The 22402-nt window shown below is 35.1% G+C and overlaps 2 protein-coding genes across 12 annotated transcripts in view; one reads left to right on the plus strand and one right to left on the minus strand.

Moving 5' to 3' along the window:
- wnk1a (WNK lysine deficient protein kinase 1a) overlaps positions 1-14957 on the minus strand; it is a 39899-nt gene extending 24942 nt beyond the window's left edge. For 3 of the 4 annotated variants that reach the window (XM_002666846.8, XM_009298027.5, XM_073943141.1), the window contains exons 1-4: positions 14245-14957; positions 11699-12852; positions 1385-1557; positions 1074-1294 (exon numbers count right to left, since the gene is read on the minus strand). In XM_002666846.8, the coding sequence (XP_002666892.4) occupies positions 1074-1294; positions 1385-1557; positions 11699-12400 (1096 nt within the window). In that variant the 5' untranslated portion in view covers positions 12401-12852; positions 14245-14957. Of the gene's footprint in view, positions 1-214; positions 1295-1384; positions 1558-11698; positions 12853-14244 lie in introns of all 4 variants that reach the window. The other variant, XM_073943140.1, reaches the window with a different exon arrangement.
- Positions 14958-22230: 7273 nt separating this feature from the next.
- Positions 22231-22402, plus strand: part of erc1a (ELKS/RAB6-interacting/CAST family member 1a) — a 90288-nt gene continuing 90116 nt past the window's right edge. For all 8 annotated transcript variants that reach the window (XM_068217369.2, XM_009298003.5, XM_073942060.1 and 5 more), the window contains exon 1: positions 22231-22392. The gene's annotated coding sequence lies outside the window, so the exon portion shown is untranslated. The remainder of the gene's footprint in view (positions 22393-22402) is intronic.

Here is a 22402-nt window from a genome sequence, read left to right on the forward strand (position 1 = left end):
TATAACTTATTTGTACTTTTTAGCCTAAACAGGAAGTTTAAAGCGAGTCCATGGTCAGAGGGCTGTCATCACAAGACCAAACTGAAGCACTAGCTATGGAAAACATAAACCTTTCAAAATCGTCCTACCTTTGGGTTAACCTGTAAAGAGAAAAGGTTAAACAATGCAAACGTGATACACTCCATAGCTTAGCAAAAAGTGAGGTTCTGTGCACCAGGTGAACTAGTAACCAAATTACCCATTGACAAAGGTCTCACACCGACAAACTTAACACATTTATAATGGATTCAGACTGATATGTCACATAATACTGGTGGACTTACCAGGCTCATTTCTGCGTACTTACTGTCTGTACTGCAGTACACTAAATAATCCTTAAGTAGAATAAGGGGAGACCTGAAGTTAAAGCCTAAGGCTTCCAAAACAAAAAAACACAAACAAAAAAGATCTCAAAGCTAAAAGTATGAGGGAGATGAGCAGAGAGTTTAAGCTTTGAGCTCCAGACACTGACACACTGAAAGAAAACAAGCATTTCCTTGTGGGGGGAAAAAATGAACAGATTCATTAGCATCATCATCATTAAATCATTGTTGACTGAAGAAACAGACCACAAATTTCCGAACCAGAGTAAAAGATCACTCACGGTACCTGCCAGCCCAGGGCTCAGCTCTAGCTCTAGTGTTATCCCATGATCAGATCAGGTTTCCCTCCAGACGATTCACAAAAAACCTACAACCGCTTCACAACTACTTACTTTGTCTGTGGGTACCTGTAATTGCTGCAATGAGGGCAGAAGAAAGGAGAAAAAAACTATGTTTGAACTAAAAGGAGGGTGTCAAGAGACAACTTCCATATAGCAGGAGCCCTGGTTTACTGAGGTTTGAGCGGTCAGGGAAACGCTGTGGTCTGCTTTCTCACCACTGTTTTTAAAACGCGCTTTGAAAAGAAGCAGAAGAAGAAAAGAAACTTGAAAAAGAAACATGAAATGAAGGACTTTCTTTCCCCCCAACCACAAATCAGAATCAGGCAGTTCAAACAGATTTCAACTTGGAGTTGTTAATACTTAGCCGTACCTATGACGCTCTTAGCAAAGGAGGCCCTCTTGAGGGTCGCAAGGCCCAAATCTCCAATCTTGACTGATCCAGTAGGCCCAGTGATGAAGATGTTGTCACACTTCAGATCCCGGTGGATGATAGGTGGTGACCTGGTATGAAGGAAGTGTAGGCCCTTCAAAATCTGCCGGCACCAGCTGCGCAAGACTTTGATCTTCATCTCCTTAAACCGTTTTAGATACCTACAAGGGCACAAAAAATGTCAATCATTGCAGGTGGGCTAAAGAGCGTAGTTAAAAACAATACTGACAGGAACAAATAAGAGCACTTACGTCTTGAGTGTCCCAGATGTCATGAGTTCAGTCACCAAGACAATACACTTCCTCCCTTTCAAGGATGATTCCCAGGAGTCATAAAAGCGTACTATGTTGGGATGCTGAAGACCCTTCAACATTCCAGCTTCCTCTTTAAAACGCTGCCGCTCTGACTTGGACAACTTGCGATCCTAAAAAAAATGTCATACTTTAGAATAAAATATAAATTGGGTATGTATAAAGGTATGGTCACATTGGCAAAATTAGTAATGTTTTGTCAGGAGGTATGGCATTAATTTAATCTTTGCTGTGTGATTATTTTGACTAAATGTGATTTAAAGTGCTGGTAGTTTTTTTATACTACATGCAGGTTTATGTGGTTTAAATACAGTGTTCTGTATACGTTTATGAATACACCCCTCACAAATCTATCTTTTAAATTCATATTTTTAATAGGAAGCTATTCAGTATTATATTTGTGCATATACATTAGATTATTCAGTACTGAAGTCAAATCTGGAGCTTATCTAACAGGAAAAACTAACGATAACGGTCCAAAAACTAGTACATCCAAATATGTCATAAAAAAATATTAAATACAAATTTAAAAAGAGGAAAATTTTAATTGAGAAATGACTACTTTACTTTTAAAAATGGGGTGTACTCAATTATGCTGAGCACTGTATAAGTAATTATGTATGTGCATATTGATATACGTTTTACTAGGGTTGCACAATTTACCAGTACTATGGTAGTATCACGATACTATAGCTCCAAAATACTGCGGTGCCACTGTACTTTGTAAACGGTGGTATCATCATTAGTGGTCTGTCTACAAAACAATGTTGCATGTGAAAAAGTCACTAAAATGCTCACAAGTTTGTGCAACAATAGACCATTTTGCTTCAATAGTCTGTAGAGGCCTTTAAGGTTGCAAAACTGCGTAAAATTTACGCCTTTTATGGTAGCTTATTGCACGTTTTCTGACGCTTCAGTTCGAAAGCATATTTGAATCAGTTTATTTTAGTTCCTGTTAATATGATTTAGTAGCTACAACAACCGCAACAAAAAAAAAATTATGAAAAACCCAAAAGAGCAACAGGAAACACTGAAACTATTTGACCACTTCATATAGCTTAATTTTGTTGGACTATTACTATATACTATATACAAATACTATAGTATTTGTTTGTCACAATACTTCAGCTGGTATAGTATCGTTAGGGCTGGGCGATATGGCAAAAAAAAAAAAAAAAAAAATCTAGATTTTTTATAAAGTTTGACCGGTTCACGATTTTGATTTTTTTTTATTGTGTAACTAGTCAACTTAAAACATAGCAACAACATGACTGAAGTAACATTCTCTTTATAAGTAAAATAAAAAAAAAACATCTGGTTAAGGAACATTGTATTTTTAATGGCCATGCCATACATAAATTGATCAACAAGGAGTAAAGAAATGTAAAACAAATTCATGAGTTAAATATTGTTGCAGAAGATTTGAATAAAAAATATTTGTGTAAATATTGCAGTTGCAGAAATACGGAGGTATTTTTTGAAAGTTTTGCTGAGCCTAAGAAAGATTGTCTGTCAGTTCGGCTTTGACTTTGTCATTCGATTGAATGACAGGTTGTAATGCTGCTGCCTTTTACTTAAAAAGATACAGTGGAAATAAAGGACTGAACATGGAACATGGAAGCCTAATTTAACCCAATCTGTGAAGATGTGGACGTATAGCAGGAGCAAATAAAAGCACCAGATGTGTACGTCTAATATAAAATATATTTTTCTTTTTCCCCCTTTTAAATTTTGATCATTTCATGCGCTTTGCACCACTCTGTATTATCCTGCCTGATCTGTAGGTCCGCTAAATGATGTCATGGGAACGGGTACTTTCATTTTCATTGCTACAGCTGCTGAGCTGCTGCTCACCTCTGCTCATGTTCAAACCAAAATATCAGCGCCATTCGAACTAAGAACGGCACGGTTTTCACATGGCAGGTTTTTACGTCCTTCATACATGTTGAGATCGAGTTTATCGACTTGATGAGGGACTATGTCTTGACAATCCAGACGGGACTCAGACTAATGCAACAAGTAAAATCCTACATGACTTCACGCTTTAACAGACAGTCAAGCAAGTCACACACCAGATGTGTGACGCACATGACAGTTTAAAGTATCACACACCAGACGCACACATTCGCATGATATTTAATATGAAACTAATCAGATGGTGCTCTGTGGTGCAGTTGAAATGTGAACTGCGTCCTGAACCGTGGCTGGGTGGCGCCTGTGTATATAGTAACCTGTTTAGAATACTAAAATCCATGGCGCTGCGTGGTCCTGCGTGGCGCATCACCGAGGGGCACTTGTAGTGTGCAACCTGCTTCATACAGAGAGTGAACCAAAGCACATTGGTACCATTATAATGTATCAAATATTGAAGAAAAAAAATTGCGATTTCTCTATTTAATATAAAATTAAATCTTCGTCAAAACGTAAATTCAAATTAATCGAAAAAAATCACCCAGCCCTCAGTATCGTAACGTCATTTAATGGTATCGCAACAACCCTATCTGTAACAATGTTAAGTTATATGTTAAATTACTGTTTTTATTGTAAAAAATAAATAAATAAATAAATAAATAAATAAAAATAAAAGTGGGAAAAAAGTGTTGGTAGTTGTAACTTGAATTTGAAGTATCAGCTACAAATCTTTTAGTACATCTTTAAGTATTTCTTTACTGAGGACAAGTACATTAAACAGCAAATTGACATTTTTAGGTTAACTATCACTTTAAAGAGATAGTTCATTCAAAAATGTAAATTGTCATAATTTACTCATCCTTCCAAACCGGTTTGAGTTTCTTTCTTCAGCTGAACACAAAGATAAACTGAAGAATGTTGAAAAATACAGCCATTGACTTCCACTGTATTTTTGTTTATTATAAATCGCTGCTTTTTGTCAGCATTTTTCTGAAGATCTTGTTTCACGTTTTACAAAAGAAAGGAACTGAAATGTTAAGAATGACTTGAGTGTGAGTATAAGAGGAAATGCTCATTTTTGGGTCAACTATCCCTTTAAGCACATTCAACACCTCTGACTTTTCTGTGTTGAACTGTGGTTTCACAGCAGAGGAAATAACTGCAAAAAATAGTAATAATTTGCTATCAAAGTAGATGGTGCGGCATTAATATTGTCATGTACAATAAAATTGCAAAGTACTTGGATCAATCCCAATCTAGCAAATACACAAAACTGCTCTGTGTGTCAAACAATGCACTCAGTTCAATTGCCGATTCCAAGTTGACCTACATTTGGTGCGGTCAGCTGCCATCTCTGGAATGAGAAACATTTAGCTGCGAGTTTGCCTTTGCCAAGCCCTGTGGGGACGGCTGTTTGCCCCAAGTTAGGGTTCAAAGTTCCCTAACCGCTTAAATGTGCATAACTAACACAATTAGAGGTGTTTAGCATAATGTCTTTAGTAGGGTAATGCTTAACATAAAGCCATTATAGTGGCAATTGATGCGAGTTAGAGGAAGGGGGACTCGCATTGCACCCCACCCTACAGCAGACCTACTTTTTCTCCCTTCCTCTGACTATTCCAAATATGCAGTGCACTCTGTGGCCTGTGGGACCCGGCAAGTGAAGCGTGGGAGCGTCTTTCTCCAGAGGAGAGATGGCCCGCATGCTGAGCTCCAGTATGAGGATTAAGCTCCTGGCATGAATCCGACTCACGTGTGAGGGCACATACCACTTCAGGCGGGAGATAAGGAATTAGGATTAAGGAGAGGATTTGAAAGAAATTACCTGGAAATATTAAGAAATACTTAAAAACTATGCATTTCAGTTGGCTGGGATTGTGTGTAGCAATTGATGATTACAAGGAACAGCACAAGGATTGATATTCCTGGAATCACATGCTTTGTGAACAATTCTATTAGGAGCTGCATGTGCTTATTTCCTATATTAAATGACTATAATGATATTTCTAAGGAGGTATCTAAAACACTACAAAAAATAAAAATTAAAAATTAAGCAAAAGTAAACACCTAACAGACAAAAAAGTATTTTAATAAACATTTTTACTTTAAACTCATCTCATTATTGCTTCAAATAAAGATTAGAAAGGTTTTTAATAAAATATATCATAAATGATGCCAGAAATAAAAAAAAAGAAAAGAAAAAAAAATCTCTCAAAAAATCCTGGTCGAAAAAATTTACTTTTGCTAAAAATCTATCTATGTGCTTTCTTAAATATTTGAAAAATGAAAAATAAATAACATCATTTATTTGCAATAGTAAAGACTTTTACATTGTTCCAAACAAAATTCCACTTTTGATCAATTTAGTGTATTCTTTATAAATTAGACAAATCCCTTACTGACCCCCTAACTTTTAAATAATAGAGTACATACATTGTAAATGTATGACTGTATTTATAAATAAAAAAAGAGCTTTTTAACTTTTAGTAACCAGAACTTTAAGAGACTGTAAATAGGGCAATGCAATATGATAATATACATCATATGGACAAAATAAAAAGTCTATCTTTTCAAATAATGCTCTATTGTTTATTTTGTGGTGCCATAAAATACACTGTTAGAGGTAATAATTTATTTTCATAATTTATACGAGTACAATATTACACGCCATTATGGGGATGCAAACAGAAACATGAACAGCTTTAAACTTTATTAGCCCCCTTCAAATTTTTTTCTTCTTTTTAAAATATTTTCCAAATGATTAACAGAGAAAGGAAATTTTCACAGTATGTCTGATAGTATTTTTTCTCCTGGAAAAAGTAATATTTGTTTTATTTTGGCTAAAATAAAAGCTGTTTTTAATTTTTTTTAAACCATTTTAGGGACAAAATTATTAGCCCCTTTAAACTTAATTTTTTCTCAATAATCTCATGAACAAACCATCGTTATACAATAACTTGCCAAATTACCCTAACTTGCCTAGTTAACCTAATTAAGCCTTTAAATGTCACTTTAAGCTGTATAGAAGTGTCTTGAAAAATACCTAGTCAAATATTATTTACTGTCATCATGGCAAATATAAAATAAATCAATTATTAGAAATGAGTTATTAAAACTATTATGATTGGAAAATGTGTTGGAAAAATCTGCTCTCCATTAAACAGAAATTGGGGGAAAATAAACAAGCTGTCTAATAATTCAGGAGGGCTAATAATTCTGACTTCAACTGTGTGTGCGCGTATGTGTGTATATATATATATATATGTGTGTGTGTGTGTGTGTGTGTGTGTGTATATATATATATATGTATATATATATATATATATATATATATATATATATATATATATATATATATAAATAAATATAAATATAAATATATATATATATATATATATATATATATATATATATATATATAAATATATATATATATGTGTGTGTTTGTGTGTGTGTGTGTGTGTGTGTGTATATATATATGTATATGTATATGTATATATATATATATATATATATATATATATATATATATATATATAAAATGTATAAACTATTATTTGGTTAAATCACTGAAATGGCACTGTATTGTGATCTATAAACAGGATATGAGATCACATGTAGAGATGCTCTGATCGATTGGCCGGAGATCGGTATCTGCTGATTACATTTTTTGACTCAAACAGTACTTGCAAATCTGGCTTATCTCATGAATCGATTTTTAATGGGAAAAAAAAACTTTTTTAACTTGAATATTTAATAATATGCCTTTTTGTAATGTACTTGTCGCAATAAACAAATATGTATTTATAGGTGTGCATTTTAACTTCTTATGCATCAAATATGGGCTCTAAACCTTTTCGTGATTGAGACATGTTGAATTCTTCCATCATTTACAGTGTTTCTTAAATTGCATTATTAGTCATTTTTATACTATTTTTTAATCAGTTTTATCTATTAATTTCTGCATATGACATGTCCACACTAAATGGTTATAAGTAAAATGTTTAAAATCAGGATTATTTGCAAGATCCTTTATTTATTCTCTTAGGTAAGGAGACATTTCCACTCAAGTATATTTAGAGGAAAATGTGCTTTATGCATTTTAAAGCTTGAAGCATTAGTACTCTTGGTACTCTGTATCGGCTGATCAGCATGATAAGGAATCGTTACTTGGTATTGGCTGCAAAAATGCTGATCAGAGCATCCCTATAATATATAGTATTACTTTAATAGATTTTTAAACAAAATATTCAGCACATTAAAACAAAAAGTAGCCATTATAAATGCTGTCAAAGGGCCATAGAAACCTTTTAATAGTTCAAAGTTAGAACAGAAGGCTAAATGGATTTACACGGGTCTGTTAAAGGGATCAAAAGCAGGGCGAAAGCCAAATGCAGGACAACTGGGGTAAAACTTAACAGTTGCTGGAAAGTCAGTGGTATGCAATCGCAACCATGACTCAATTCTCTGGCTAGTTTAGACATAGCATTTAATGTGGTATATTCACTTGGACATATACAGAAACTTCAGTAAAAAAGAAGCATCTGAGAGCTATTTTCCTTTTCTATTTGTGGTGACCTACATATTGTTCAAATGTGTTTAGCATGTGAAAAAAGAAAAGGAGACAAATGTGGGAGGGGAATATCCCTGAGTTTAACATAAGGCGCCGAGGACAGATGGCCTTCTCGGGGAAGATATACAGGCCCTTCCCTTTTTTCTGCAGCACTGTGAACTCACAGCTTGGAACGCATAGCAGCATATCACAAAAAGACAAGCTGAGAGATAAAAACAAGGACAGTGAAATGCGAAAAAAGGATATAAATGGAGACTGAAAGCTAAAGAGAGAGAGAGGCCTTTGTTTCAACTATGTATGAGCTGGCTACGCCTGAGGGCCCAAAGCAAGAGAATTGCAGCTCACGTGGTGCTGCTTCGTCATCGCTCTGCACAAAAAAAAAAAAAAAAGAAGCGAAAAAAATAGGCAGCAGGGGGTGGAGAGAAGCTGTAGAGTCAAGCCGTGGCAAACCAGCTCGAAATACTTCACACAGGAGATTACCATTGCTTTGGTGGTTGAACTTGACCCACTTTTCAAATCACACCTCTCGATATGTTCTCAAAACTGCTTCTTCATGATAAAAACAAAACCGAGGTTGCCTCTGAATGCATGAAGGCTTGTTAGAAGTGAGCTGGTGATTTTCCGATGGAGGTGCTGTTGCTAAGCAAACCTCGTGGAGATTAGTCATGCTTTTATCATATCATAAACTAATAAAAGTCAAAAGATTGCAGGGATGTATTCACTGTGTAATTATTCTAGTGTGCAGTATAAAAGCTCATGTTTCTCACGGTTTGTCACCCATTACAATTCATTTGGAATAAATCTATTAATTAGAGAACAATTAAATGATTGTAGACTGTAAATAAGAATGTAAAAATATTTTGAGCATTAGTTAATAAACACAGCTCAGCTCTAATAAATAATTTTGTCATACATTTTTAAAAGTATAAAGTTGTAATTGTTATTGTTCACATCAAGTATGATTAATAAGTGCATGAAAAGTATTTTTCTCATTAACTAATGTAGCTAACTAACAAACAAAACACTCAGTGTTACCAATATACTTTAACTAAGAATGTCACAAGTAATAATTGAATTGTCACAAGAAATAAACTACAGTTTAAAAATAGATATACAATACAAAACAAATGTAATTATAAATTATATATATATATATATATATATATATATATATATATATATATATATATATATATATATATATATATATATATGTATATATGTATACACACACACACACACACACACACATACTTGCATATATATATATATATATATATATATATATATAGCCAGCCATTGTGAAGCAATCAATTTGCATTAAATTGTTGTTTCAACTAAATATCTTATTAATAACTCACAATCGTGTTATGTGGATGGATGGATGGATGGATGGATGGATGGATGGATGGATGGATGGATGGATAGATGGATAGATGGATAGATAGATAGATATACTGCGGTGAGGAAAAGTCAAGGTTTGAAAACCGCCAAAATGATCTGCTATACCATTCATAAGGTATGTGTAAGATTTTTTTATTTACCTTTTTTACTTTTGTTTTTTAGGACAACAGTATCTCCAGAAGAAAAAAATATCCAAAGATGTTGTTTTAAATTGTGAAGAAATAGGTGTTTTTGAAACTAATGAAGACTGCAGAAGTCAATGACTGATTTGAATGATTTAGCCTGACATGTTTACTGCTCCAAAATAGTTGATATGTTTCTTAAAATAAATTGTGTTAAAGGAGGAAAAAAGTTTTTGTTCTGACATTTAAAAAGAGTATATTTTAGAGCAGTAATCACAATACCATGAAACTGTGATATCCCAGGCTATCATACTGTCAGAATCTTATACCGGCCCATGCCTAATCAGGGATGCTCCGATCAGGGTTTTGCACCCGAAACAAAGTACCAATTCCTTGTCATGATGATCGGCCGATGCAGAGTACCGATTCTGATGCTTTAAGCTTTATAATGCATAAAGCACATTTTTCCTAAGTATGATCTCCCTAAGTGGAGATCTCACCTGCAATCGCTTACACTTAAACGTTTGATGAGATTGACCAGATTGGCGAGTACTGATCGAGTAACTAAATGTGATTATCGGCAAATACGATCTCTGGCCGATTAATCGGAGCATCCCGAATATGAATATTTATATTGTTTTTTTTTACTAATTTAAAATCAAAATAAGATATAAGTAGCAAATAAATAAAAGGGAGAGAAATAAATAATAATAAAAAAATATATGCTATAAGAATATTTTACTTTGATAAAGTAACAAGCTTTGACAGCTATAAGACTATCTAAAAGTTTAAATAAACTTTAAATAAACACCACCAATGTTTTAGTGTGTATATCACACAGCTTAAAATACCTGCCCGGAGGTCTAAAGCCTAATTAGGAATTGAGGGGGTTCTATTTAGAGATGATACTACAATACAAGGGCTAGAGCCAAAGATGACAACAGCTATAAAAACACTGGCCAAATGCCATATGGGTTAAGTGTGAAGGGTGTGTGTTGAGACGTTTCATAGGTGAGAAATGCCAAAGGTGTGACAAAAGGACTAGTAAAAGTGTCTTCCTTCTTCTAAAAAAGATTACACAACTAAATTAAGACTGAACAATACAAGCGGATGACACACCATTTTAAAAGGCCCAGGTGGGGCGCTGAAAATTTAAATCAAACTTAGTCATAAGACTGTAATAACCAGGTGCTGTACCGGAAACACCTTAAGACAGGGTTGTAAGTTCATGAGAATGAGACCGTATTTGCTGTAGAACCAGATGAACAGATCAGATAGTGATTTACCACCGTCAGCGGATAGATCAAGAGTGTTAACAACGTCAAGTGTTGCACTTTGTTATCCTAGCTGTCAAAAACTGTGACGTGCTGCCCACAGATTGCAACAATCAGGATCCATAAATGTAAAAATGCATTCATTTTATGCATGCGGTAACTAATTTTTGATGACAACCTATAAATCTTTATAGACAGAATTTAAACTATATATGTTATTAATAACTCACTATCGTGTTATTCCAATCTCTTGAGACTTTTGTTCAATTTCAGAAAACACATTAAGATATTTTAAACCAGACAGCTCTTATTCAGCATAGCCAGCAATGATCCCAAGACATTCGAAGTCCAGAAAAGAACCATTGTCAAAACTACAAGTGCCTTAATGATCTGATATGTAAGGGCCTACTCACACTATGCTATCCGAACCGTGCCCAGGCTCGTTTTCCGAATTGTTTGAAAAGTGTGAGTGCTCTGAATCGGACTCAGGCACGGTTCACTTGACTGGCCTTGGCCCGGTTGGAAGAGGTGTGCAAGAGCGCGGTTCACTTGGAGACGTGAGTTTTAAGGGACTGATTGATACGGATTTATTAATCATTCTTACTGTTCAGTGAACGCAAACTATCGTAGTTTATTAAAGACGCAAACCCCACACTGCACAACAACTGCACCTTCAGCAAAACTCCTAATTCCTGCAGCATGAGGACTTTATGATTGTTTATTAGCATCAAAAGTGGTTGATCTGTTTGTTCTAAACCACTGAATAACAACTAAACCACTGAAGTGACAATTTTTTTTGTTGGACAATATTTTTGGTTTTCTTGGCATTTGAGATCGCGACCGTTGCTGTTTATGGAGGATGAGGGAGCTCTCAGGTATTTATCATATTTTCGACATTTCAAAATGTTGGTTTCAATAACGCATTCTAACAAAGAAAAATAAATTAATATAACTTTACAAATACACGTACCTGTAACTCACACCATGCAACCTCCACTGTAGTTTCCGTATCCAGTCCCTTGTAGACCGTCTTAAAAGAGCCACGTCCTATCTCGATGTCAAACTTCAAGAAGCGGCCATCCGGTGATGTCCCAACAGCGTTAGTCTCAATTTCCTCATTGTCTTCCTCCTCCTTCTTAGCATCCCGCAACTCAGCCTCAGCACGTGCCGCCTTTTCTTTACTATCTTCATCCTCCTCTTTCTCAACCTCTCGTTTTCCATCAATGCTATCTCCAGACTTCACCTCTGAAACCAAACTAGGTGCTTCTGCAGAAAGATGCAGTGCAGCGTTTGTAATCAACACTGGTGTTGACTCAATAACCATCTCAACAACATCAGCCACTTTTTTTTCTGGTGCAGATTGTGTGATCACTGAAGCGGCTTTGGTTTCTAGGGCAGGAGGTTCACAGACAGGGGCATGGGAGTCAGTGGAGTGGGTTAGGATTGCATTCTTGCTGGGCAGCTCAAGCGCTGTAGCATTGGAGTCGTTGATGACGCTGCGGCGAAAGAAACGGTGCTCTGCCTTCAGCAGTTCTCGATCCATGGTGTGGTGGCGACGACGGACATCGACACCTAGATGCTCACCCACCAGAGTGTCTGAGCTGGAGCCGTTGGTGTTCTTCGAAGGGGGGGAAAGGAACTTGACCATCTTGTCGTTGAGATTTTCTGACATTTCTCCACCAAGTGGAGCGTGAAGTTAGTTGAACCTTATATGCTATCCATGCAAAAAAGTGGCAGTATAAATATCTGATATCAAGAAGAGGCCGCTTTAAACCAAGTGGAAACTTGATAATCCTTCCTCCTCTCGAAACAGCAGTTCAGATAAAGTCAATACTTTTGCAAAATAAAGTGTTGGAGAGAAGCACAGGAAGTCCCTGGTGATAAAAGTAGCGCAGGATCCATGCACAGTTCAAAATACTTTGATGATGATGATGATGATTGTGGTGATTAAAAGGAGACTTCAGCTCATCCATCCTTTGAAAAAATGTGGGGTGTATTCAATCAACATAGGGGGTCTCCTGAGGGGGCAGGGTAGTAAAAGTAATAAAAGCTGATAAAAGTAGTGGTCACTTTCGACCCCAAGGTCGTGCTGGGGAAAAAAGTTTAACCCTTGCGTCCAATTCCCTGAAAAAGATACAAAATATAGTTTTACAAAAATGGCTAGAAGATTAGAAAGTGAGAAAAATGATCACCATATTATGTACATACAGAAATTTAATGGTCTTCACAACAACCCAAAATAAACCTTTGAATCAACTTGACAGTAAAACATTACTATTATACAATAAAATTTGATTATTAATACAAATAAATGTACAGTAATTCAAATCATACATGCATATATGACATGTAAATCTTTATTTTTAAATACATACGTGTGTGTGTGTGTTTATATATCATAATACATATACACAAAATACAAACTTTGGATGTGATTATTCATGATTAATCATTCAACAGCACTAACTTAATGTAATAAATAAAACAGATTTAACAAATCGAGAAGCCAGGAAAGTTAAAACAAGACTGATTTCAGGGCCATAATAAGGGAATGGCTGTTTAGCAAAGGGGCAAATAAATAACTAGTCTATAATTAAAGAGTTTTCTCTCACCTACTAAAAAGATAGGATTTATTTATTTTTTACTTTACAAATAGACCTGTCATACTGAAACCTTCAGAAAAAAACAGCAGGAAGTAACACTTTGATTTTTTTTTCATCACTTTACACTTCGGGTAAATTTTCGTCAACACATTTCGCATCAAGATGGTTCATTAACGTTTGACAAAACTCATTTGACATGAATATAACTAGCAATGTGTTGCTTGCTTGCTTGCTTATATCTTTGACGTAATTTAATGAGTGCACTGTATCTATCTTCAGGACAGTGAACATATGCTGAGGGATTAGTAAATTAGATTCGCCATGTGTACAACAAACTGTCTACCGTTTTATATTAAAAACAAGTTGAATAAAATAAACTAAAATAAGTAAACATTTTTTAAAGTAACATTTATATGCTTGTTGATTGGGTAAAATACTGAATAATGCACTAGACACTTTTTTCATCAAGTAACGTTAATGCCTAAACCATAATGTTAGTTGGGATTTTAGGATGTCAAACTTTTATTTAGAGTGTCAGTTGCCTAAAGTTATCAAAAGACTAAAAAATAATTACGCTAAAATCATGTTGACTAAACTTACGTTACCTTTATGGTAACTTTGTCATTTTAAACTTGAAAGACAATTGTGGAAAACACCGGAAAAGCTAATTATTCGAAACTTATAACGTTATAGGGAAAGGAATTAAAGTTAGACAGCATAATGCTGAACAAATGAACATTAAAACCAAACTTATATTCAAATTTTTAAGATGAGCTGTCCCTTTAAGAGCTTTTTTTAAATGTATCAAAACTGCCGTTACAAATAAATAATCTAAAACATAGGTTGACTTATGTGAACACACAAACTGGATTAGTTTTACCAGTTTATCGTGACATTTAAGACAAAAACTTACCATAATGTAAAGTGTCGTCGTCACTCTTTTCAGTTATCGGCGAATAACCAACGGCTGACTCCAGGTTTAACCGGTAATTCCCCAAACGCGCGTGCTCCGTATTTGAAATAACGTTTACCTCGCGCGAAGCATGTGAGCCACTCAAATACCCTCGATTGACGAGATATTCATCCACTAAAAACCCAACATAATGGCTAAACGTCGGTTTCTGTGCCTCCGGTCCCAACAGTCTCGAGCGATACTGCGAAGTTCGAGTGTCAAACACACAACAGCAGCCGCTTCCGCTAATGGTTGCTCGCGAGACTGCAGAGCAGGTTCTCTTTGTTATTCTCTTTCAACTGACCTCGATTCATCTTCCTTGTGCACTCATCTACTGCATGACGGCGCGCGTGCAAACGTTGCACCTCAAGTTGACGCTGCAATATGTACACCTACAGGAATGACCAAAAACCCTATAAGACACGTTATATCCATTTAATGTTATGCCGACATGAAACTTGGCTTTGGCTGCTGCGCGTTCAGGAGAGCTTTGCGCCTCTATTGTTGACAGCGAAAGATCCCGCGCTGATCTAGACGATATGCACGCGCAGGGCTCAAGACCGCGGAATCTGCATGCCATCGATTCTCTAAATTTTCGCCATTGCATAAATGTATGCTTACATGAACAAACCGGTTTCGTGATCGACAATAACCCGGACTCTGTCCACTCCCCCCGGCTTCTTGTCTTTGTCCAAATAAATGTCGTAGAGTTAGAAAACAGCGCCGCCTGCTGCACCATGAAGAGTGTGAACGTGTGTAAAATGGTGTCTTTAAAGGAACAGTTCCCTCAAAATGACTCGTTAACATTTACTAAACTTGCGTGACTATTCTATTCAGTCTAGCATAAAATATGACTTGATGTGAAGATAATAAATGTTTTTGTTATTTTTATCCGTAGATAATTGGCTTTAATTAATATTTAAAGCTTTTGAGTTTCCTATGAAACTGCTGTTGCGACCCCTGATTAATAAATGGACTTAGCCGAAAAAAAAATGAATAAATGAACTATTCCTTTAACAATACTACACTGCCTGACAAAAAGTCTTGTCGTCGATCTCAGTTGTAAGAGCAACAAATAATAACTTGACTTCTTGTTGATTATTTGGAAAAAATGACAGATCTTTCAAATGAATCATCTGTTGAACCGCATCCTAATCACACAAATACCGCAGAAGACCTATTGGAACCCGCATGGACCCAAGATTCTCGTTAAATCAGTCAAGTTTGGTGAAGGAAAAATCATGGTTTGGAGGTGCATTCAGAATGGGGGCATTCAAGATATGCAGAGAGGATGGCAACATCAACAACAGCCTGAGGTATCAAGATCTCAAGATCCTTGTGCTGTTCTTTACATTGGGCAAATTCTTCAGCAGGATAGTGCTCTTCATACTTAAGCCTCCACATCAAAGTTTCTGAAAGCAAAGAAAGTCAGGGTGCTCCAGGATTGGCCAGCCCAGTCACCAGACATTAACATTATTGAGCATGTCTGGGCAAAGATGGAGGAGGCTTTCTTTGCCAATTCAGTTAACTTTATTAACAAGTTAAAAGTCCAAGCTCATTGGAGTTATACACAATGTTAATTCTTTTTCCACTGCACCATGACTTTATATTCTATACTGTACATGATTTCGGTTAAGTGCCAAGACTTTTGTCTAAGCAAAGTCAGACCTTACTGTCCTAATTAAATCCTTAGAAATCAAGCCATGATCATATTTTATTTTGGTAAATCAAAAAGAGCAACCTAGAGGCCTTTGCCTTTCAGCCACTGCTGATATCAACTGATCAACTAGAAGTCGTTATTATTTGTTGTTTCTTAAACTTGGACAGACGACAAGACTTTAGCCAGGTAGTGTATGGTGTCAATAATAAAGTTTTTTTGTTTACAATAACCATAATTCTACTGTATTCAATTTTATATGCATTTCTTAAGGTATGCGGTAAAATGTATTATACAATCTACTACTTTCTGTTAAATACTTTGTTTAAAACCTTCTGTCTTATAAATAGTCCATACTTTTTACAGACCGTATTTTATACTGTTTTTCGCATAGTATAGTGGAGTATATATTGCAGTATGCAATTTGGATGAAGTGAAATATTTTTACTTGCCTATATGGATTGTTAACATGTTATATGCAAACATCACCATGTTCAAAAATAAAATAAACAAAATCATATTTTGTACTTTATACAGAAATGGTGAAAGCCATGAAAGGTTTTCTGTTTAAAACTGCACTGTGTAAATGACCCCTAGATATTAGTGGGGTATATAATAACAATTGATGCAACTCCTACTTCATAACCATTACATGCAAAAGTACAGTTGAAGTCAGAATTATTAGCCACCCTTTGATTTTTTTTTTCTCTTTTTTAAATATTTCCCAAATGATGTTTAACAGAGCAAATAAATTTTCAGAGTATGTCTGATAATATTTTTTCTTCTGGAGAACGTCTTATTTGTTTTATTTCGGCTAGAATAAAAGCAGTTATTATTATTTTTTTAAACATTTAAGGTCAGAATTATTTGCCTGTAATGGAAATTCATTTTTAGATGAACTTTACATGTTAGAAACTTGTCTAAGACTCATTTTTATATGTGTGTGTATCTGTGTTCTCCATATGTTCATCATAAAACCTATGTGTACATTTTTATACATAACTATATTTCTTTAGGTGAATGCTTTTTAATTATCATAAGGATTTCCCTTATCTGACTATGTAGGGGTGAACACATTTCTTTTCTCTGGGTACGCATCACTGGAATTTATGGTCTATACATCACCTTTGAGGTATGGTTGCTTAAGAAGGATGTGTGGTTGTTATGAGCATATCGCACGAACAGCAGAAGACGCCTGACGTAATTGTAGATGAGGCCTTATTGGGAGTTGACCTCGTAAGCAGTACAAACTAGATAAAAAGGTGAACACACTTTGCTTTAGTATCTCACTCTGCAGAAACTGTTGTTGCTGTATGATTGTGATCTTTTTTATAAAGAATAAAACTTTGAAAAGACATCCCGGGTAAGACTTTGTTTCTTGACCACTGAGAGAGCCTCCTTAGAGAAAATAGCCACTTCAGCCCCTTTAAGCTATTTTTTTTGATAGTCTACAGAACAAACCATCATTATACAATAACTTGCCTTATTACCCTAACCTGCCTAGTTAACCTAATTAACCTAGTTAAGCCTTTAAATGTCTCTTTAAGCTGTATAGAAGTGTCTTGAAAAATATCTAGTAAAATATTATTTACTGTCATCATGGCAAAGATAAAATGAATCAGTGATTAGAAATGAGTTATTAAAATATTATGTTTACAAATGTGTTGAAACAATCTTCTCTCCATTACACAGAAATTGAGAAAAAAATAAATGGGGCGAATAACTCAGTAGGGCTAATAATTCTGACTTCAATTGTATATGAACAACAGATCTGACAATGTTCACTTGTGTGATGTTCACTCACCATTTTAACCGTGATAAAGAAAAGCTTCAATGCACACTGGAGTCCAATCGCACACATTTATACTTTTAATTTCAGACATTTTATTTTGCTCCAGTGTACTGTTAGTCATTTGAGTCTACAGTTTAACAATGTCCAGTCTGAAACTCTGCTGTTTAAATAAAAGATTAGCCCAGTACACTATTTTTTGTATTAGTATATGATATTGGAAAATAAAACAACATATTGTCTAACAGTAAAACCTTCTCTGTGGTTCCATTTGGTTAAACAGACTCCACAATTTTGTTTTCAATCATAGTACACATAGTGTATGACACTACTGGTTTGTTAAAGAGATTGTTTCACCCAATAAAGAATATTCTTTTACTCATCCGTTACCACGAGTTTTGTCTGTTATACACAAAAGAAGATATTTTGAAAAATGCTGGAAACCTGTAACTATTTACTTCCATTGTATTTGTTTTCCTACTATGGACATCAACGGTTACATATTTTCAGATTTCTTCAAAGTATCTTCTTTAGTGTTCAACAAAACAAAGAAACTGATAGGTTTGGAACTACTTGAGTAAATAGTTCAGGAAGAACTATATCTCCTTGAGTAAAGAGTCATTTAGAAAACTGATGAGAAATGATGATCAGAGCTTCAGTTTGATTCACAATATTTTATTTAAATTTTTGAACAATATATAAAAGCAATTCCTTACAAAACAATTTAAAGAACAATACATTACAAAACAATTATGAACACTTAATTATAAAACAATCAGTCTCTCTTAAAACAGAACGCCAGATTCATTTATAAAGTAGAAACATAGTTAAGCAGATCTTTGACGAAACTTTAGAGGAGATAACTGTGACAGCACTGGACTTCCTAATGGAGTTTTGTCATTAATTCAGTTTAATTCATCTTCATTTATAGAGCGCTTTTACAATGTGGATTGTGTCAAAGCAGCTTAACATAGAAGTAAACTGAAACTGTGTCAGTCAAGTTTACAGAGTTAAAGTTTAGTTAAGTTCAGTTCAGTGTGGTTTAATTTTCACTGCTGAAAGTCCAAACACTGAAGAGCAAGTCCATCGAAGCGCAGCTCCACAAGTCCCAACCAAGCAAGCCAGTGGTGACAGTGGCGAGGAACAAAACTTCACCAATTGACAAAAGTGAAAGGAAAAAAACCTTGAGAGAAACCAGGCTCAGTTGGGCATGACCATTTCTCCTATGGCCAAACTTCTTGTGCAGAGCTGCAGTATTTAATTACAATTTTTGCCATTAATTGCTCACCTCATGTCCTTAGTTCATTTTCATGTTTAGTTAATATTGAGAACACAAGTTAAAACATTTTAAATGAAATCTGAGAGCTCTCTGACCCTCAAACTGCACGTTCAGCTTACAGCACATTTACTGTATGCGTGTCACACTGCTGACATTCAACCCAGAGGCCTACGCGACTTCCTGTGACTTAAAGCGTGGGCACATCTAAGGTAAACGTCTGCAGTGCGACACGCATACAGTGCAGGACAGAGCTCTCATGGTTTAATGATTTGATTATATCTCAAATATTTTGGGAAGAAAGGTGTCAGGGGTTTGGAGCTACAGCTGTCATTTTGAAGTGAAACTTCAAAGTCTTTTTTACATAAAGAAAAACACAAAAGTAATATAACAAAAATAATGACTTCAGAAGTACTGCACTGCACTGTATATAAACCCATTTCACACATACAAATCTTTCTGTCTGGTATATATGTGTAAACAGGCCCTTTTTGAAAATACCGGTAAATTCGTTCGGGCTTTTTTCCGGAAAGAAAAGTTGTAACTTTTTTCTTTTTTTTTTTTTTTTTTGCCGGAATGCTGCTCTGTGTGAACGTAGAAGAAACATTGCCGGAAAGCTGACAAAGCTGACAAATAGTCAGTGAGTCATAAGTCCAAATTAGACATCAGGAAAAATCTTATAAGCAACTATTTGCAAAAATAAACATTTCACTCCTGCTTATACAAAATGCAAACAATTATAATAACTCATTTTTGAGTCAATATTTTGTTATATGACTAGTAAAAACTAAGTTTTACCAGTTATAGTTTGAGCTATTTAACAATCACCATCACAATGTTTAATTAAGTTTAAGAAGCCTTTTGTATTTTTGTCAGTGGGTGCTACATCTACATCTACATTCTTTCTCAAGCACCACTTCTCCACCACAAAAAAAAAAAAAAAAACTAATAAAACTAAATCAACATTTTTCAGCTTTCCATTAGCAATCATCAAACTCAAACTCAAAGTGACTCAAACTATTTCTCTTGCTCTGGATCTTCAGTTAAGAAATCTGTCAGTAAATTATAACTTCAAACATTTAATAATCATTAGAACATTTAACAAGTCTTAGAAATCCAAATGAAAAGAGAAGTCTTGCTCTAGAACTTCAGGTGCAGAAACAGAGCTCTAGACATTTAATAAGTCATCCCTGAACAAATAAAGACTTAAATATAATATTCTCACCCAGTTTGCTAAAATATAACAAATATTCCTTCACACCATCAAAAACTAAGAAAATTACTCGGTAGGTCTACACATTAAAGTAATACAAAAATGCTTTCCCCCTGTTTCTGTTGAGTGGAAAGGAGAAACTTAAAAGCTAGATTGTCAATACATAAAATGATAGCAGGGCTCAATCACAAAAATATACAAAACCATAACTAAACACACACACACACACACACACACACACACACACACACACACACACACACACACAAAAAACATTACAATTAAGAGACGTTGCATATTTGCCTCTTAAGTCTGTACACTAATAACCGTACATGGGGATATATTATTATAATTTTACTTTTTACTTAAGAATTTACTGTATTATTAAATAATATGTGGGAATACACTGTTTTTGTAAACTCTCACCTGTTGGGCTTCTCATCTTGGTAGGGGGTGTAGGAAAAGCTGTCCTGTTACTCTGATGATTTTCGTTGACAATGTCAGTTGTGATCCTACTTACTCGAGTAAAAATCACAGTTGACATAATATTTGCCATTTTGTTACTCTGAGGAAATTCTGAACAGTATGCTGTCCTGTGACATAACGGCATTCTATTTGTTCTATTTATTTGTCATAGGTGGTGGGGAAGAGGGGGGGCGCAGGCCACGGGGTGACCCAAGATGGCACTCTGATCGGTCAAGTTCGTTGAGATTGTTATGATAAAAATACAACCCAAACTATCACAATCTGTTGGTTGAGAGACGAGGCGACTTTTGCATAGCATTTCTGTGCAAATCCTAAGATTTCTGAAGCTGTTCGAGGATTTCCGAAAGAAGACTAATTTTAATGAGCACAATTTCTTTATTCAGTTTTTTATTTCAGTTCTTGTTTTCTGATTATTTCATTAAACATTTGTTTTGTTGTACTTTTTTATTTTCACTTATTTTTTTTTTCATTCATTCATTCATTAATTTTCTTATCGCCTTGGTCCCTTTATTAATCCGGGGTTGCCACAGCGGAATAACCCGCCAACTTAGCACATTTTTACGCAGTGGATGCCCTTCCAACCCACCTGGGAAACTATTTATTTATTTATTTTTGTATTTATTTATTTACTTACTTTTATTTATTTATTTCGTTTTATTTACAGTTTTTTTCGTTTTAAATTTATTTTCATATTTTATCTGTGTTTTCTTGTTTTATTGCAGGTTGGAGAAGATTGTTCATGTCCCACAAGAAAGAGTGAAGAAAGAGGAGGTGAGTGTTTTTAATTTGTCATTTGTTTGTCATTGCTCCGGGTGCTCTGGTTTCCACTACAAGTCTAAAAACATGTTGTACAGGTGAATTTGGGTAGGCTAAAGTGTCTGTAGTGTATGTGTGTATGGATGGTGTCCCAGTGTTGATGGGTCGTAAAATATATGCTGGATAAATTGGCAGTTTATTTTACAGTGGTGACCCCAGATTAATAAAGAGACTAAGCCGAAAAGATAATGAATGAATGAATGAATGAATGAATGAATGAATGAATGAATGAATGTTACAACGAGTGTGCAAAAATGATGACAGATTAAGCAGTTTTATGTTTACTGTGCCTTTAAGAGGGATCAAACCCCACCGGCTGCCGTTTATCTCTTTTCTCTATCAGACTGATGAAGTGTGGCTTGGAAATATACATGGTTAGGGGCAGGGTGACTATTGAGAGATGCAAACTAAGATAATATTTTCAACTTTTAGGTCCCATCATGACATATACAAAACATATGTATTTTTTATGAAATGAAGGCTTTCCTTCCATTTAAAATGACAGGGAATATCAGGATATCTAACTAAATAAAATTATTTAGACTAAGTTCTGAAATTGCACAACACACAAAGTGAATATCGGAAACCGAACGCCATTTTTTGTGAGAGAAAACAAAATACTTGTAGCCTATATTTGAAACAAAATGACCTTCGTAGCATGGCGTTGGCATTTTAGAGGCGAGTGTTTGTGAGCGCGCAGCGTAGGCGTTACGTCACTGAAGTCCTCCAGCTCTGGGAAGATGCTGGTCTGTGTCTGCAAATATTAAAATCATTAAGCAATAGAAAGAAAAGAAAAACAGACCGCTTCCTCTCCATCACACAATATCTTGGACGGACGGTCGCTATATCGGATGAAACATCCCAGCCGCAAGGTAAACTGAT

The sequence above is a fragment of the Danio rerio genome, chromosome 25 (genome assembly GCF_049306965.1).
Source record: "Danio rerio strain Tuebingen ecotype United States chromosome 25, GRCz12tu, whole genome shotgun sequence".
In the NCBI taxonomy this organism is placed as follows: domain Eukaryota; kingdom Metazoa; phylum Chordata; class Actinopteri; order Cypriniformes; family Danionidae; genus Danio; species Danio rerio.